The sequence below is a fragment of the Emiliania huxleyi genome, assembly GCF_000372725.1.
Source record: "Emiliania huxleyi CCMP1516 unplaced genomic scaffold EMIHUscaffold_10, whole genome shotgun sequence".
NCBI classification, from domain to species: Eukaryota; Haptophyta; order Isochrysidales; family Noelaerhabdaceae; genus Emiliania; species Emiliania huxleyi.
The window spans coordinates 56,401-73,474 of NW_005202427.1; the positions used below are offsets into that span (position 1 = coordinate 56,401).

The window sequence follows — 17,074 nt, forward strand, 5'->3', positions numbered from 1 at the left end:
AGGAGGGTGGCGGAGGGAGGGTGCGCCTGGTTGGTGTCGGTCGACGCGACCATGTACTTTTTGAACTTGGCCTCCATCGCATTCTTGAGCGCATACTTTTGCGAGTCGATGACCGAGCGGAGCAGCACAGAGATGGCGAGGTTGACGTCGTCGTTGTTGACCGCGTTGCGCAGGTGCATGCGCGCCGACGCCTCCGCCATCCGAATGATCGACTCGATGTGCCGCACCGCGATCGTCAGCCCGCCGCCCGCCGCCTCGCGGCGCAGCTCGGTGTACACCTGCGTGATCTTGCCCTGGTCGATGTCCTGCAGCACGGGCCGCACCTTCTGGCGCGCGTACATGATGTACTTGCGCAGCAGCGTCTGGTCGATGGCGTCCTTGGCGGCGGCGGCTTGCATCGCGCCGGCGGTGCCGAGCTCTTCGGCGCGCGGGTGGAGCCTCCTGTGCGATCCGACGACGAACTCGGCGAGGCGCTCGTCCTGGGAGGCGGGGAGTGGGGGAGGGTCGGGGGGCGGAAGGGGGGAGGGCGGGAGAGGAGGAGGGAGGAGGAGGGAGGAGGAGGTGGCGGAGGAGGAGGCGGAGGAGGCGCGCCTCGATGGGGTCGACGGTGTCCTTGACCACGCAGATGCAGTCGAAGCGCGAGAGGATCGGGTCGGTGAGGTCGACGTTCTCGGTGAAGGAGAGCGACGGGTCGTACGTCCCCTTGAGCGGGTTCGCGGCGGCGATGACCGCGCAGCGCGCCTGCAGCGTCGCGATGATACCCGCCTTGGAGATGGAGATGGACTGCTGCTCCATCGCCTCGTGGATCGAGGTGCGGTCGGCGTCGTTCATCTTGTCGAACTCGTCGATCAGGCAGACGCCCTTGTCGGCGAGCACGAGCGCGCCGCCCTCGAGGGTCCACTCGCGCGTGACCGGCTCCTTGTGCACCGAGGCGGTGAGGCCGACGGCGGTGGCGCCCTGCCCGGTGGTGTAGATTGCGCGCGGCGCCGTCTTCTCGACGTACTTGAGGAACTGGGACTTGGCCGTGCCCGGGTCGCCGAGGAGGAGCACGTTGATGTCGCCGCGGATGCGGTGCTTGCTCGACACGTCCTTGCACTGGCCGCCAAACATGGAGAGCGCGATGGCCATCTTGATGTTGGAGTGGCCGTGGATGGAGGGCGCGACCTGGGAGGGGTGGAGGAGGGGGGGGGGGGATGGAGTGGGACGGCGGTGAGAGTGACAGGGGGAGGAGGAGGGAGAAGAGCGGTGAGGGGAGGGACGGGGGGGGGAGAGGGGGGGGGAGGGCAGAGCAGGGGCGGTCGGGGAGCACCGAGCGGAGAATCTTTTGCCGGATCTGCGGGTCCTTTGCGAGCCGCTGGATCTCGCGCTCCTCGTCTTCCGTGAGGGAGTTGCGGTCGGCCTCGTCCTTGCGCTGCACGTGGTTGGCCTCGACCGAGGTCGAGAAGACCGGGAAGCCCGTCTTGCGGTTCATCTCCGAGTCGAAGGACGTGTTGTACACGCCGGTCACCTCGACCTCCTCGCCTGGCCGCACCGTGTCGATGAGGTCCTGGTGCGGGAGGCGGCGCGGCGGGTCAGAGCCGGGGACGTGCGTGCGGGGAGAGGGAGAGGGGGGGAGAGCGAGGGGGAGAGGGGGGGGGGGGGAGCCAGAGAGCCAGAGGGGGAGGGAGGGAGAGGGGGGGAGAGAGAGGGAGAGGGGGGGAGAGGGAGAGGGGGAGAGGGGAAGGGGAAGGTGGGAGGGCGAGAGCGGAGGGAGGGGAAGAGAGGGAGGGGCGGAAAGAGAGAAGGGAGGGGCGCCGCGCGCCCACGTCAGGATGACCTCCTTGTGGCGCGGCAGCCGGCCTGCGGGCACCGAGCCGGGCGACTCCTGCAGCGTCACCTTTTGGTAGTTGCAGTAGACCGTCTGCTCGGTGTTGAGGACGTACGGCCCCTTGGCTTGGCACGAGGGGCAGACGTGGCCCGACATCTTCGGCTCGGGGCCGGAGACGGAGAAGGGGCCGAGCACGTACCCGCAGTTGGTGCAGTTGTACCTGCACACCTTGAGCTGCGGGAAGACGGACGAGCGGCGCGTGACGACGCCAGAGACCTTGACGAGGCACCCCATGTGGATGAGGCGGAGCTCGCGGATGGAGTCCTGGATCGGCAGGTCGGTGACGCGCACGTGGATGCGCGGGCACGTGTCCGGGTAGTCCGGGTACATGATCCGCACCACGTCCATCGCGGCCGTGTCGAGCAGCTCGAACATCTCCTTTGGCGCGTCGGCGACCCAGATGGCGAGGATGGGCACCTCGCGCGAGAGGTCGAGGTAGGAGACGTCGAGCGACTCGCGGTTGGCGGAGCACATCTGCCGCACGAGCGTCGCGTACTTGGACGAGCCGCCGCCCTCGCCGGACGCGCTCTTGCGGTCGAACTGCGTCAGGAAGCGCTTGAAGCGCCGCTTGACCTCCTCGCCGACGGCCGGCGTGCGGATCCACTCGGCGAGGGTCTTGTTGGAGTACTCCTCGAGGTTGATGCCGCTCTCCTCGTCGTCGATGATCTGGTCCACCGTGTCGGCCGCCTCGGCGCCCTGCTCGGGCTCCTCGCGCCGCCGCCGCCGCGGCCGCGACTCGCCCTCCTCGTCGTCCTCGTCGAGCAGCGCCGCCGGCAGGCGCGACGTGGTCTCGCGCGCCTCGCGCGCCTCGAGCTCGGCCTCGGCGGCGGCGCGGGCGCGGGCGTCGATCCCACCGTACTCCGCGTGGTCGATCCCGTCCTCCTCGTACTCGTCGAGCGCCCCCATCGGGCGGTAGTCGGCGTGCATGTCGTCGCCGATGAGCTCCTCGCCATCCTCCTCCTCCTCGGCGAGCGGGTCGGGCCGCGGCGGCGCGGACTGCGCGGGCTGCTCGGGCTGCGGCGTCCCCTGGGACGCCGCACCCTCCTCCGCCGGCAGCGGGCTGCCCTCGGCGCCGCTCGCCGACCCCGAAGGGCTCGCCGACGGCCCGCCGCGTCCGCGGCCGGAGCGTGTGCGCTTTGGTGCCATCCTGCGGGCGGCGGAGAGGGAGGAGCAGAGGAGTGAGGGGAGGTGGGCTTCTGAGGGGGTGTGCAACGATTCGCCAGGTGGAGGGCTGGAGGCCTTCGCGCCTTTTCGGATCCGTATCTGTGCTTCCCGCCTATCCGTGTCCCGCTCGACGGGTTTTTTCTTTTTTTTTAGAGAGCCTTCGAAAGAGACACCTCACATGACCCCACACACGGTCTAGTCCGGCCTCGCGGTCGACGGAGATTGCTAGGACGAGCAAGCCTGCTCTAGCCTCACGCGTTCTCCCCTGTCGTCTGTTGTGTTGTTGTGCCCTTGTTTGTTTGTTCTCTTGGCACCTTGGAGTGCTGGGGGGGGCGACAGGGAGGATGTGGCCTTGAGTTATGTGTACGCCAACTCAGGGTGTGTGGCAGCCAGCTGGCTGTGTGTCTTGTGAGCTTGTTTGTGTCTGTGTGTCGTTCGTGCGTGTCGTCATCATCTGTCCCGCGTCCACCCATACCGCGTTGGTGTCCAGTCCGAGCCCGACTGTTGTTCATCTTTCTACATACATGCCTTCGTTGTTAAAATAATACAAACCCAATGGTCCCTTGCGAGCGGTCCCCTGTCGCAGTCGCACACACGCACACGCCTCACCGCACCTTTTAGTACAGCGTGCCGCTAGCCGACTCTCTCGTTCTTCATAGCTGCCAGCATTGCAGCTTTCCTTTTGCGTAGGAAAGAAAAGAATAACAGAAGATAACAGAGGCAAGAGGAGCAGTTCCCGGGGCCTAAATTTCTTTTCCTCCCAGGGAAGTGTCTCGCTTCCGCTTCAATGTGGTAGCGGGGGCGTGTGGCTGTTGGCCGGCCGGCAGTGTTGGAGATGAGCCCGAAGTTGTGCTCTGGAAGAGAAGCGTTGCATGCACGTGGTACTAGTAGTACAGCAGGGTGAGAATTATGAAAAACGCCGGAATTCGGACGAGTACTCTCGCCTGCACAAATTCGATAAGTGGGACAAGGAGGGATGCGTCCAGGGGTGGCACGTCCTGGAGTTTGAGGCGTGCTCCCTGGGGTGTCGACGGGCCCCCGTTTGCGACGGGGGTGCTCTCCGGCCGCGGCGGCCGAAAACGGGGACCTCCAACTAGGTCCAACTATGAAGTGATCCACTTGATCCAAGGGTGCCATTGTGCTCTACAACTACAAAAGTTGTGTAAGATGCCCAAGTCTCAGACGCTGGATCCTTAGCACTTGGAGCACTTGGAGTGCAGTCATCAACCGCACATCCAGGGCCGGGCGCCGGGGAGCTAAGAAGCGCACCCAGCGGGCCGGATGATTGGCATCGGGTTACGGGCTAGAGAGCCCTAGCCCCGGGGGTGCGCGTTCGCAGGGAAAGGGCCGTAAAGTAAACACGGGTCTCCGAGGGTTGGCTCCGCGCTCCGGGTTTCCCCTAGCAGCAGAGCGGAGCTGAGTTCTGACGGTGTGAACACGAGCAACCGGAGTGACGACCGGGACCGGGCCGCACGCCGGGAGTGCCCCGACTAGCAGTGACGGGCGCGGACGAGCGAATGAGAGGTCGCTATCTGTGGAAGATGTGTTGTTAGGGACTAGGACTGCCTATCTCTCACTGAAAGGGACCTCTCATTCGCTCGTCCGCACCCGTCACCGCTCACGGAGATCGGAGTGCTCCGCGTGCCGCACCGGCCGCCGCCGGCCGCCGGCCGCTCACGGCAACGGAACAGTCTTACTACTCCGCAACGTTGAGCTGGATCATACTGAATAGTGCTCCTGAAAGCCCTCTCTCTGGGCTCTGCCACACAGTAGAGCTCACGACTAGCAGCTGTTGTGGCTGGGTATTTGTAGCCATTTTAAGGCTTCAACTGGTCCCAAAATAGTAGCAACACCTCATGAAAATCAGTCAAAAACGCCCCCAAAAATCGGCGCCTGCGGCGGGCTACCTGGGGCTGCGCCCCAGACCCCCTTGACTGGGGGGACCCCCCCCAAGAGCACCCCCGGGGGGCGCGCACGACGTCGGACGGGCGGGGCCGCTTGCGGCGCTGCTCGCGCGGCAGCTGCTCCGAGTGGTGCCGGCCCTCGCGCAGGGCCTCGTCTATGCGGCGCTGCGCGGCGTCGGCGGGCATGTCGCAGGCGGGACGAACGGGCGGAGAAGATGGACCGGCAGCCATCGGCCCGTTCCGTCCTCCTCTCGAAGCACCCTCACCTGGCGCATCGCCGCGAGCGGTGAGACGGCCCGAGTGCCCTGGCCGAGCCGCGCCGTGCCCAGCTCTTCCTCTGGCAACTCGCCGACCACGTACACGTGGGCCCAGGATGAGCCGTGCTCCGGCTGGCCAAACACGGGGAGCGCTCGCGCGAGCAGCGCGCCAAGGGCGGATCCCAAGTTGGGAAAGTACATGCGCCGGGCCTCCGCAAACTGCTCCTGCGCGCCGACGACTTCCGTGACGCCGAGCTGAAAGAGGTCGATCTCGCGCACGTGCATGGATGGTGGCGAGCGTGACACCGCCGACGCGCAGGGAGACGAAGAGCGGGTCCTCTATGACAACCATCCTGTGTGTGCCGCAGATTGCGGCGAGCGCGCAGACCAAAAACGCTTTCAGCGGAAGAAAAAGCCCCGGCGAATTCTTCTCCCAGGCACTCCGCGTTATTTTGTCGTGTTTCCATGTGTGCTGTGAGAGAGGCTTTAGCCATCCGGTCCTGGGCGCCAAGATATCAAAGCCATGTCTGTCCGGACCTCGCGACGCAGCGCGGGTCTGCTCGGCAGCGAGTACGAGGTATCGATCGCTGCTCCGCCAGCGTCACACTGCTGCACCGGCATCAGCGCCTTTCGGCGCCAGGTCGCCTCATGCACGCTTGCGGGCCTCTCCGTCTTCACGCTGGGAGGCCTCTGCTTTGGGTGCGGCTCTCCTCCTTCGCACCCCGTCCACGACGTCCACAAAACACGTCCATACCGTGTTCGCAGGTTTGACTCCGTCTACCCGGTCCTGTACTCGAGCGGCGCTTTCCTCGACCTGTGCGCGGCCGACGAGGCGGCCGCCTGCGCGGCGCGAAGCGGCGAGGAGCGCCAGCGCAGCTGTTGCAAGGCGCAGGCGTCGTCCTTTGTCTCGCTCTCCTCCGTCTCCCTCTTTGCCGCCGACGGAGTGATGGTCGCGTACGGAGAGCTGATGGACCGCCGCGGCGCCCGCTGGTGCATCTCCATCGCGCTCTGTCTCGTCTGCACCGGCCTCGCTCTGCTCTCGATTGCCGGCTCGCTCGGCGCGTCCTCCCCGGCCGCACTCTGGTGGATCGCGTTCCCGCTGATCGGGCTGGCGGGGCCGGGCGTCTTCATGGCGGCCCTGTCATTCGGGGAGGCGCCGCCCAGCCCTGCAGCAGCCACTCACCTCGCGGGTCTCTGCCCACGAGGTCCCCCCGCCGCACGTCCGCAGCTCTTCCCGAACCTCGAGTCCGTCATCGCCCCGCTGGCGGCGTCCATGTTTGACGGCTCCGCCTTTGTGTTTCTGCTCTGGAAGCTCCTCTTCTTGCGCGCCGGCCTGCCCCTCTCCGCCATCGCCGCGGCCTGGCTCTTCCTCTCCGTGCTGGTGGGCGGCTCGACCTGGCGCCTCCCTCTCTTCGCCCGGCGGCACACCCCAGCGGGTCCCCGACTGGCCGCGGGTGTGGGCTCTAGGTCGCTCCTCCTGTCCAAGCGGCAGACCGAAGGGATGCGGGCGGAGCGCGAGGCGTCCTTCGCCGAGCGGGTCGACGAGCGCGCGCCCGTCTCTGAGCCGGCGCTGAGGGCAGCCGTCGTGTGGCACTCGGAGGGAGACGGGCTGCGCCAGCTGCTCTGCCGGACCGACAGCCTGCTCCTGCTCCTCTTCATGTGCACCGCAAACCTCAACCAGACTTTCTACCTCGAGACGTTACCACGCACCCTCCGCGCGCGGCCGCCCGCCTGAGGGACGGCCGTGACGCACGTCCACGACACGTTAGGTTCGCCGACCAGCTCCGCGCGACCGCCGCGAGCGGCGGGTCGCCGCTGCGGCCCGAGCAGGCGGAGCAGATCGTCGAGCTCTTCGACGTCCTGTTCCCGCTCCTCTCGGTCGGCACCACGCCCCTCGCCATCGGCCTCGTCAACCGGCGCGCAGACCAACGCCGCCGCCCGCCGCCGCCGCCGCCGCCGCCGCCGCCGCGCGCCGCAGCCGCGCGCCACAGCCGCCGCCACAGCCTCCGACGCCGCTGCCGCGCGGCCGCACGAGTACCAGCGCCGTCGCCGCCGCGTGAGCCCCGCCCCTCTGCTGCAGGAGCCCCGCCCCTCTGCTGCAGGTACGCCGGGCGAGAGCACGCCTACCTCGGCGCGGTGGTTTGCCTCTCCTGCGCCTTTGGCCTCACCCAGCTGGCGCCGTCGTTCGGGCCGCAGCTCGTCGCCGCCGTCCTCTTTGGGCCGGCGCGCACGCTGCAGTGGGCCTGCTACTTCCACTTCCTCGCTTCGCCCAGCCGCTACCCGCCCGCCGCGATGGGCCGCGTGGTCGGGTACGCCAACTTGGTTATCGCTCTCTTCGGCGACCTCCCTCCCAGCTTGCTGGACGCCTACATACAGCACGGCGCATTCCCCTCCGACGTGCCCTCCCGCTACGTCGCGGCGCACGCCGTCCTCATGACGGCCGTCGCCCTCCTCTCGGCGGCGCTGCCGCTGCAGCTCCTCGCCGCGCGCCGCGCCGCTGAGGGGAGGTTGTTGGCGCCGCTCGAGCCGCTCGAGAGCGACGGCATCATTGGAGAGCTGCCGCCGTCGAGGCGAGCCCCCCGCGACGGGCTGTCCGACGAGGGAGGCGAGGACGACGAGGCGGCGTGCTTGCGCCCTGCACGCACCTCGTCGTGCAGGAGTGGGCCGGCGAGCCAGAGGATTCTGAGTACTGCCGCGAGCAGCGGTGGCACGCTTGGTGGTCAGGTGCTCGAGATAGGCGTGCGCGGTCGCGTCCACAGCATATGATCATATGATTTGAAAAGAACATGGAGAAAATTTTATGGAGCAGCTTCGGCGCGGGGGTTCGCGAACCGCAACAAGCTGTCCGACCTCGTGGTCGCGCACGGCTTCAAAACTGTCAGCACGCCCATCTTCAAGGAGCTGAAGGAGCTCTTCGAAGAGCTCTGACACTGTGTTCACGACGTCCCCTCCGATTTTTCTTTTTATTTTGTGAGAAGAGAACAAGAAAGGACAGCGGCCTGTCAGAGGGCTTCAAAACTAGCTCAGCAAAAACGCTCTCGCTATACACACAATATATAGACATCATCTCTAGCTCTACACTCGCTTTCTCGCTAGGCCTATAGCTCACCATCGAAATGGTTGGGTAGTAGCAGTCGCGGGGTAGATAGAGGTGTAGAGGGTTGCCCAAATCTTAGACCTGCTCGCAGGCGAGCGCTGAACTAAGCCCCCGAAAGGAGACGGGCTCTCAAACTTAGACGCTGGTGATCGCTGATCGGTCGGACTCACGAACCGAACTTAGACGACACCCGACACGAGGCGGCCATTTCCGGGTCTCTGCAGCCCCCGCCCACGGCCACAGCCCGGCCAGGCCCGGTCCGGCCCGCGGTCTGTAAACAAAAAGTGTAATACCTCCCCCGGTATTTATACCGGTAGGGAGGCGTGTGCCGAATACAAAGTGGATCCCGCCCGCCCGCCCCGCAATAAGCGCAGATGTCCTCTTCAGCCTGCCGAGAGCCTCCTGGCCCGCGCGCGCGCTCCGCCTGGCGCGCGGAGCGACTCGGTGGACGTCCGAGCCCGCCGCCCCTCGCCACTGCACCCTGCTGGCCCATGCAGCGCGACACCGCCGGTGCTGCGCCTGCTTCCTTGCGCGCCGCTGGACGTCGGCCGAAAAGACCGCTTCCCTCTGGGGACCCGACTCCGCGAAGATCGCGCGCGTCGTGAATGCGGCGCGCGCGCGATCTCCGTTCCCGGGCACGCCGGTCGCAGTGGCATGGGATCCCAGGCTCAAAACAGCGCAACAGCGAGCGAGCGCCGCCGCTGCTCCTCCTCCCGCCGCCGCTCCGCTCACCGAGACAAACTCGGTGCCGCCGTTCTCGCCGCCGCCGCCGCCGCCGCCGCCTCGCCCCTCGCCTCCGTCACCGCCGCCCTCCATCTCGCGGCGGCGTCCCGCTCTGATGGCGCGGGCGCCTCGCTCGCCGGCGCGCCTCGCCGCTGCCCCCCTCTCGCCGCCGCTCCGCTCGTGGCCGCCGCCTCCCCTGTCGATCCCGCTGTCCGCACCACCGCTGCCACCGCCTCGCGCCTCACCGCCGCCGCCACCGCCCTCCCCCTCGCCGCTGAGCGGTGCTTGGCGAGCCTCTCACCGTCCCGGCCGCGGTGCGCACACAGCCTGTGCACACTCTCTCCTTCTCTGTACTCTGACTGCGCCGCCGGCGCCGCCACGCATGCAGTTAGCTGTTAGGTGCTTGGGTCAGCGGCGTGAGCCGAGAGGTGGCCCACCGCTGACAGCGCTCAGCGCGGGGGCGGGGGGGGGGGGGGGCGCCCCCCGCCCACACACGCGCGGGACGCGCCCCGGCAGCAGCTAGCTCCTGCCTCCTCTCCGCTCGCGCCACCCCGCGCGCGGGGGCGTGACGTCTGTAGCGAGGCGACGGTGGTACGGTGTCCGACCCGATCTGGGGTTTTCATATAATGCGGCTCTACTCGTATCGACCAATAAAATACCGGGGGAGGCCTGCGCAGCCTCTAACTATCCGCTGAGTAAATTTTGCACGACCCCATGGGTCAAATGCTAAACCGCCGTCGCCACGCCCTCCTCTCAGCCTCCGTGCGCAAGTTCTTGCGACGCACGCCACTTGTACACAACGCGGGTGAAATACCAGGGAAATGCGCCTGGGGAACACAGTCGTGTGTCTCACTTTTCTCAGTGCATTTGGTCCAAGAATCAAGACTTGGTTGAAAGTCACGTCTACAACTTTAAACACAAAATGATGCCTTTTGATACTTTTAAAGTCCGACACACACAGGTTCGGCATTCGGGACGGCACCGGCGCACCGCCTCGGTGATCTGTGATCTGTAAGGGTCCGCCCGCAGGCGCATTTTGTATACCGAGGCGGTGCCCGGTGCCGAGCGCAGGCAGAGCCCACAGGTCGGACCTTAAGACAGCGTTGTGGATCCCTGGGCGAGGGTGATGGAGGGGGGGGGTCCGGCGGCAGAGCACCCACCTCCTCCCGGCGTGCTGGGAGGCAGGATGTCATCCCCCGTGATCCCGACCGCCCCGTCGGGGGTAGACCGCTCGTCTAGCCGATCAGCCTTAAGCGAGCGGTCTGGCCGTTGGAATGGCCGAGGTTGGTGGACTTGCGTCCTCGCATCGATCGTGTGGTTACAAGTACAAGTAAGTAGCGTTATGAACAGAACACCCACCATGAACCACGTTCATCGGGAAGGGGGAGTGCCTATTCGCCCGGCAAAGGGGGCATGCGCGGCCTTTCGGAGCCCCCTTCCTCTGTCGGCTTAGTACGGTTGGTCGGCGCGTCTCCGTCTGAAATCATCTCTAGGCTTCCGTGGCGGGCCCTCCTTCCGCTGGCGCTCCCGCTTTCTCTGCGCTTTCGTCATCGGCTCCTCGCCCTCGTGATGCTGCTGGCTCACCCCCTCCCCCTGGCTCATCGAATCGCTACGTTCGTTCTCAAATCGCCCCCGCTTCCTCGGCGGCTGGGACGCCTCGTGCTCTGGCCGTTCCTCGTCTTCGTCCATCACTGTAAATTCGTCGTCTGCCTGGCTGCCTTCTCGTTTGGATGGCCCGTTTCGGGTGGTTGCTCGCTCGGCCCTGGCTCTGTTGTGCGGTCGGGCATCTCTTCGTCCTCGCTCCTCTCTCCATCTCGTCGCCGTCGTTGGCGTCTTCGGGGTGTCTGTGTCCGTCCCCGCCGCTGCCTCCTTGTAGGAGTTCGAAACGGAGTCGGTCCAGGAAGCGTCGTGCGGCTCTTCGGTTCCGTTGGCCCTTCCTGGGCGCCCGTTGGCTGCCTTGGCTGTCTGCCGTGTTCCACGGCTCGACCCCAGCTCCCTGCGCCTCGCGCACTGCGTCGAGGGTCCGCTGTGACACTTGCCTCTCGCGCCCGAGCCGAAACCGCAGTAGACTGAGGTGCCCGATCTGGTATGCCTTTGTGCCTTTGAGGGCTCGCGGGCCTCTCGGCACCCCTTTGTCTGCCCTCGGCTTGCGTGGCTTTGGGGCGTCTCCACGTTGCTGCCCCTCTCTACGCCGCTCGTCTCGTACGCCGATGAGCTCTCGCGCCATGGCTGCGAGGCTGTCCCCGTGGCACAGCCTCCCCTCTCGACACGAGGGCGAGCATCCGAGCCGCACCACCTTGGCGTTGCCGCGGCCGTTCAGCGCGGCCCGCACGCCACGACGGCGTCGTTCCCCGTCCTAGCTTCGTCGGAGCGTCGAGGGGCGATCTCCTGTGAGAGAAGGGCTGCCCGTTGGCCTGTCGGATGAGCGCTGGCGTGGATCTAGTGTCCCACACGGCCGAGGCGGGAACGGTGCGCAGCCGGAGCCACGTGTCGAATGCCTCGCATACCTGGTCGCGCAGCGCCTCGTCGGTGCCTCTCTTCCCCATGGGGAATGGGTTGCCGAGCCCGGTGCCTCTCATGATGTTGACTGGCAAGGGGCGCGGGACTGTGTCCGCTCCCGTGTCGCGCGTCTCCGCTCGTCGGCTTCCAGTCGCGGTAGATAAAGTCTGCCCCTCGCGTGCGAGGGCCGACCTTCACAGCTCACACGTCACAAACAAACAAGTATTGCTAAAGATCTCAAAACAACATGGGCTGCAAGGCGCGCGGGCAGCCCGGCCAACCCTTCTCCCACAAGAAATCGCCCGCGCGCTCCTCCTGCGCGCTCAGGGATGTCATTACCCACGCTGAGGAGCGCGGAACCGCGGAACCCGCCCCGTATGACTCTTCCGCGGCACTTTTCTCCATATCCATTTGTATCGCCCGATTTCCGCCGCGAATTCTTTTTCAACTCTGGGTTGCGTTGTGTTGCCTGCTCGCGCGCCGGGGCCCTGCTCTCGCCCGCCTGCAGGGCAATGGCCGTCACGGCCATGAGCCCGGGCAAAGAGCTCGGTGCGCGCGCGCCCGAGCCTCCCGCGCGCGTGTGCGGCTGCGCCGCCGCTGGCAGGCCTCCGCGCGCGCCAATAGCAGCTTTTGCCACGCCTCAGCGCGGCAGGGCCTCTGCGGCATGAGCATGTGGCCCCTCACGCTCGTTCGGCCCGCCAGCCCCTCCTCTCCCTCCCGCGCGCTCCGACTAACCTCCGCGTGGCGGTCCGCGCCCTCCTCGCCGCTCCGCCAACACCGTACCGCCCCTCTCGCGCACAGAGATGGGCAAGGTCTTTGTCGGAGGCCTCTCCAGGGACACGACGACGACGGGGCTGCGCTGCTACTTTGAGCAGTTTGGGCACATTTCGGACTGCGTCGTCATGAAGGACCGCTCGACGGGCGCTCCGCGCGGCTTTGGCTTCGTCACCTACCGCCACCAGACCGTCGCTGATCACGTCGTCGCGCAGCGTCACTTGATAGACGGCAAGGAGGTCGAGGCCAAGCCGGCCGTGCCGCGCGACTCGGACAGCCTGGCGCGTCCAGCGCTCGTCGCTCCCGTCGTGCCCAGCGTGCCGCCGGTGCCGGCTCCCCCGGTCGGGCGCGAGGTGAGGGCGGGCGAGCTCAAGATCTTTGTCGGCGGCCTGTCGCACGAGACGAGCGAGCTCGAGTTCATCACGTATTTCGAGACGTACGGCCGGGTGACGGACTGCGTCATCATGTGCGACCCCCACACACGAAAGCCGCGCGGCTTCGGCTTCATCACGTACGACAACACGCCGAGCGTTGACCGCGTGTGCGCCAACAAGTTTCACGACCTCAACGGTGCAGGGCCCCTCCCACCAGGCCCCTCCCGCCAAGCCCCTCCCGGCGCGGCGCCGCGTGACGCCGCCCTCTGCACGCGGCGCAGGGAAGCGCGTCGAGGTCAAGCGCGCCATACCGCAAGACCGCATGCTCGCCACCGTCGCCGCGGAGGCCGAGGGCAGGCCTGCGGAAGGCGGACGGTTTCCGCCCTCGCGCAGGCAAGGCGGGCCGTATGTCGGGGCAGGGCCGCACACGATGCCGGCCCCGTGGGCACGGCCGGCGGGAGCGTACGGCGCGAAGCCCGGCGGACGCCCCGGTGCGGATGAGGCGGCGTCCGGGCTCGAGGGCGCTCACCTCAACAGCGCCATCTCGTCGGCGAATTCGGTGCTCGACACGCCTCCGAACGACGTCTTCAACTTTCCGGGAGGCAACTACAGCTCGGCGACGCGCTCCCTCTCTCAAGGGACGCGCGTCACGTACGGCGCGCGCTCGGAGGCGCAGCAAGTGGAGACGTCGCGTGCGGCCGCGCAGCAAGAGGCGCTCTTGTGGCAGCTGCAGGAGGAGCAGCTGAAGCTGCAGATAGCGCAGCAAGAGTTCAACGCGCAGCAGGTCAAGCAGCTGCAGGAGATGCAGCAGCTGGTTGCGGCGCAGCATGCCATCGTGGCCGAGCAGAGCCGCGCGCTCGGCTCCAATCCGCCCCACGCCCCCATCTACGGCGTGCCGCCAGCCATGCATCCCGAGCAGGCCCTTCAAAACTTGCAGGCGATGCAAGATACTCGTAGCGTGCCGCAAAATGGGCCGCAGGCTCCGTCGCTAGCGTACCTCCACGGCGCGTCCGGCATGGGCGAGGTTCAGCAGCAGATGGCGGTGCTCAACTGCGCCAGCGCCGAGCCCCCGTCGGCGGCCAGTTCTGCGAGCGAGCCCGCCTGATAGCGAGACCATCGTCCTGCCGATACTCAACATGGAGCCGCCATGGGTGCTCCCCCCGTGAGCGCTGCTCAGCGAGACGTATGAGCTCCAACCTGCCGAACGGCGTCGTCCACTCATTCAGATCTAGACCTTCTGCGGGCCCCGCCGGGCCCGCGTCGCGTGTGTGGTAGTTAGAGCCAGGTAGATTCCTAGCCGACGCGAGTAGTCTTGAGGAGATGAGGTGCGCGCAGAATAGGGACCGTCGCCAGACCTGCACTGTCTGCGCGCATGGACCATGGCCCGCTCGCACCCAATTCAGTGATTCCTGTGTAACGATTCGATTTGTCAGAACAGCAGCTAGAATCAGTAGCAAAATATGTGCTCAACGCAAAACGTGCGGAGACAACCCCCCCACCATAGATAGAGGAAGATAGACACACAACGAGGAGCGGCGCGGGTCCGGGGGCGGCGCGTCCGAGACCGAGTTTGCCGCCTCCATGCCGCGCAGCCACTCTAAGGCCCGCGAGCGTCCGCGTCTCTACCGGCCCAAGTAGAGAGGAGCGGCGCCACGTCGAGGGGGGGGGGGGGGGGAGGGTGAGACGCGGTGTTGAGGCGACCGCGGTGCCGATCCGCGATGGTGACCGCACACACTGCACGGGCGACTACTGAGGCGAGTCTGTATGTGGCCTCTACAGCTCAGGCACCGAGCGCTTGCACAGCCGCCTGGGAGAGCGGCGGTGAGGGCGTCAGTCGTGAGGGCGGCCGCGGCGCGGGAGGCGGGCGAGAGGCGGCCAGGGGTGGAGAGAGAAGGCTGAGAGGAGAGAGAAGGCAGGGAGGAGAGAGAAGGCCGGGGGAGAGGGGGGAGGGAGGAGAGAGGAGGCCGGGCGGCGAGCCGCGCACCTCGAACCGCGCGTGCAGCTCGGGCGTCCAAATGAAGCGCGGCTTCGGCGCCTCGCAATCGGGCGGCCCGCGGACCGCGGCGGGCTCGGCGGGCTCCCGCGCCGATCCCTTTGGCAGGGGCGACGACGCCGCCGCCGCCGCCGCTGCCGCCGCCGCCAGCGACTGCATCGGCAAGTTGCCGATGGGCGTCCGGGGTCTGTCGGCGGTGACTGTGAGCTGCGAAGACATTGGCAGCGGCGGCGGAGGCGGCAGCGGCGGCAGGGAGAGCGGCGGCGGTGGCGCGCTCTGGTCGCTCGGCGACATCAACGCTTGTCGCGTGGCTGGTGTGGAGACATTGTCTGCCGGTGCCAAGCCACCAGCCACAGCGACAAAGTTCTCTCCCGCACTCACGATGATGAGATCGTCCTCCTCGAGCACCTGTGGCGGCGGGGAGGGTGTCGCGGTGCCTGTGGTAGCGAATGGGAGCCGTGACGGCGGCACCTCCAACTCCTTGATCTCAAACCCATGATCATCAAAGAGGTCCTAAGCCGCGAATGGCTCGGTCGCGGTGGACAGCGCGCGGCTCGCCTTCTCGAGCAGAGCCTCCCAGGTCTCGGGGACGATGAACTTCTGGCCATCGGCTCGATGGCCGTTCCGATAGAGTTTGATTCGCATCCTGATTCAATCGTCTTTGCTCGCAGCTCCAGCGTCGAGACGCACGGACTCACCTACCTCCGTCTGCCGCACGCCGCTCTCTCTCCCCGGAGGCGGGCAGCGAGTGGAGCGCCGCCGGTCCCAGAGACGATGCCGTAGCGATTCTTCGCGCAATCGCGGCAACGATTCTTCACACTAGCTCCCCTGATTTGCTCACTAACCCGGCACGGGTCAGCACGGGTCAGAATGGGTTACCATAACCCGGCACTAACCCGGCACTAACCCGGCACTAACCCGGCACTAACCCGGCACTAACCCATGCGGCTGGGGGGCATACGTCAGCATGGGTTATGGTAACCCGAGACTACCCGGCGCTAACCCGGGTTAGTCTCTCCCTCGGACGGCTTGGCTGCACCTTGCCCCTTGGTGCTCTCCGCGGCAACGCCGTTATCGGTAAGTTGAGCGTGTATGGAGTGAGTCTATCGCGTATCGGTAAGCGCGGGTTAGCGGCGGGTTCCACACGGGTTAATCCACACTAACCCAGCACGGGTCAGCACGGGTTAGAACGGGTTACCATAACCCGACGCTAACCCGCGCTTACCGATAGACTAACCAGTTTAGTCCCGTACACACACCATGAGAAATCTGGGACCCCTATCTCTCTATTGCGAGATGAAAGAGAGCGTCTCACTCGCCTTGAATCCCCGGCCCTGCGGATGTCCGCTGCGCTCTACGGTGTTGGCGGAGCGAGCGGGAGGGCGCGGACCGCCACGCGGTCGCGGAGGTTAGTCGGAGCGCGCGGGAGGGAGAGGAGGGGCTGGCGGGCCGAACGAGCGTGAGGGGCCACATGCTCATGCCGCAGAGGCCCTGCCGCGCTGAGGCGTGGCAAAAGCTGCTATTGGCGCGCGCGGAGGCCTGCCGGCGGCGGCGCAGCCGCACACGCGCGCGGGAGGCTCGGGCGCGCGCGCACCGAGCTCTTTGCCCGGGCTCATGGCCGTGACGGCCATTGCCCTGCAGGCGGGCGAGAGCAGGGCCCCGGCGCGCGAGCAGGCAACACAACGCAACCCAGAGTTGAAAAAGAATTCGCGGCGGAAATCGGGCGATACAAATGGATATGGAGAAAAGTGCCGCGGAAGCAAGACATCATTTGTGTTTAAAGATACATGTAAAACTTTATGACGTGACTTTCAACCACAAGCCCTGGCGAGTGCGGGTGGGTAGGCCCTAAAACGGCGGGAGGGGTAGGGGTGCCGCTGTACGGCTGTAGGGGTGTGGAGGGGTCGGGAGGGCGGGAGTGTGACCGTGACCTAAAGCCCTCCACCGATAGAGTTGTCAGGCGGCAGGGCCCAGGAGGGCACTCGGAGGGGTGGGGGCTGGGAGGGCTGGCCAAAAGTGAGGCGTAGGAGGGCTTGTGAGGGCTTGGGAGAGGTGGAGAGCTCGGAGGGGTCGGAGGGGTCGGAGGGCAGAGAGGCACGAGGGTGGCGCTGGTGGGCTCGGGAGGGCTCGGGAGGGCTCACAAGGGATGGAGTGCCCGGAGGGCTCGGAGGGGCGAGCCGCCGAGCCGGGCTCGGGGGGCTCGGAGGGCTCGGAGGGCACGGAGGGCTCGGAGGGCTCGGAGGTCTTGCTTGTTTCTCCGCACCCTCTCTTATATTCTTTCCTTTCCTATGCTCTGCTCACTCCATTTTCTTTATCTCTTCTACCCTTTATTTTCCGTTCCTTGAGCTAGTCTACCTCTCTTCATCCTCCCTCGTCTTGCTTCTATGTTTTCATTCTTTGCTCTACTTTCTTAGCTTCTCTT

The 17,074-nt window shown here is 66.4% G+C and overlaps 4 protein-coding genes across 4 annotated transcripts; 2 read left to right on the forward strand and 2 right to left on the reverse strand.

The window, feature by feature from the left end:
- Window positions 1-26: 26 nt before the first annotated feature.
- On the reverse strand, window positions 27-3,013 carry EMIHUDRAFT_62542 (hypothetical protein; the record flags this gene model as incomplete). Its single annotated transcript, XM_005793499.1, has 4 exons — window positions 27-479; window positions 607-1,164; window positions 1,310-1,546; window positions 1,817-3,013. Coding segments are annotated over 4 exons (2,445 nt in total), but the record flags the coding sequence as incomplete, so codon positions are not given.
- A 1,835-nt stretch (window positions 3,014-4,848) lies between these two features.
- Window positions 4,849-5,477, reverse strand: EMIHUDRAFT_199328 (hypothetical protein; the record flags this gene model as incomplete). The annotated part of the gene is made up of 3 exons (XM_005793500.1): window positions 4,849-4,924; window positions 4,991-5,085; window positions 5,157-5,477. 3 exons carry the CDS (start codon window positions 5,475-5,477, stop codon window positions 4,849-4,851), a joined length of 492 nt encoding a protein of 163 aa, XP_005793557.1.
- Window positions 5,478-5,715: 238 nt separating this feature from the next.
- EMIHUDRAFT_97387 (hypothetical protein) lies at window positions 5,716-8,120 on the forward strand (the record flags this gene model as incomplete). The annotated part of the gene is made up of 5 exons (XM_005793501.1): window positions 5,716-5,891; window positions 5,958-6,890; window positions 6,962-7,054; window positions 7,295-7,896; window positions 8,002-8,120. The coding sequence occupies 5 exons, from the start codon at window positions 5,716-5,718 to the stop codon at window positions 8,118-8,120; spliced, it is 1,923 nt and encodes a 640-aa protein (XP_005793558.1).
- A 3,857-nt stretch (window positions 8,121-11,977) lies between these two features.
- Window positions 11,978-14,111, forward strand: EMIHUDRAFT_420691 (hypothetical protein). Its single transcript, XM_005793502.1, has 3 exons — window positions 11,978-12,060; window positions 12,313-12,855; window positions 12,941-14,111. The coding sequence occupies exons 1-3, from the start codon at window positions 12,024-12,026 to the stop codon at window positions 13,762-13,764; spliced, it is 1,404 nt and encodes a 467-aa protein (XP_005793559.1). The 5' UTR covers window positions 11,978-12,023; the 3' UTR covers window positions 13,765-14,111.
- The last annotated feature ends 2,963 nt before the right edge of the window (window positions 14,112-17,074 follow it).

What these genes read in the sequence shown, in the direction of transcription:
- EMIHUDRAFT_420691 (XM_005793502.1), top strand. Translation starts at nt 12,024, where the DNA reads ATGGCCGTCACGGCCATGAGCCCGGGCAAAGAGCTCG. An exon ending in GAGCCCGGGCAAAGAGCTCG is followed by an intron (nt 12,061 to 12,312) that starts GTGCGCGCGCGC and finishes TCTCGCGCACAG; the next exon opens with AGATGGGCAAGGTCTTTGTC. An exon ending in CAAGTTTCACGACCTCAACG is followed by an intron (nt 12,856 to 12,940) that starts GTGCAGGGCCCC and finishes CACGCGGCGCAG; the next exon opens with GGAAGCGCGTCGAGGTCAAG.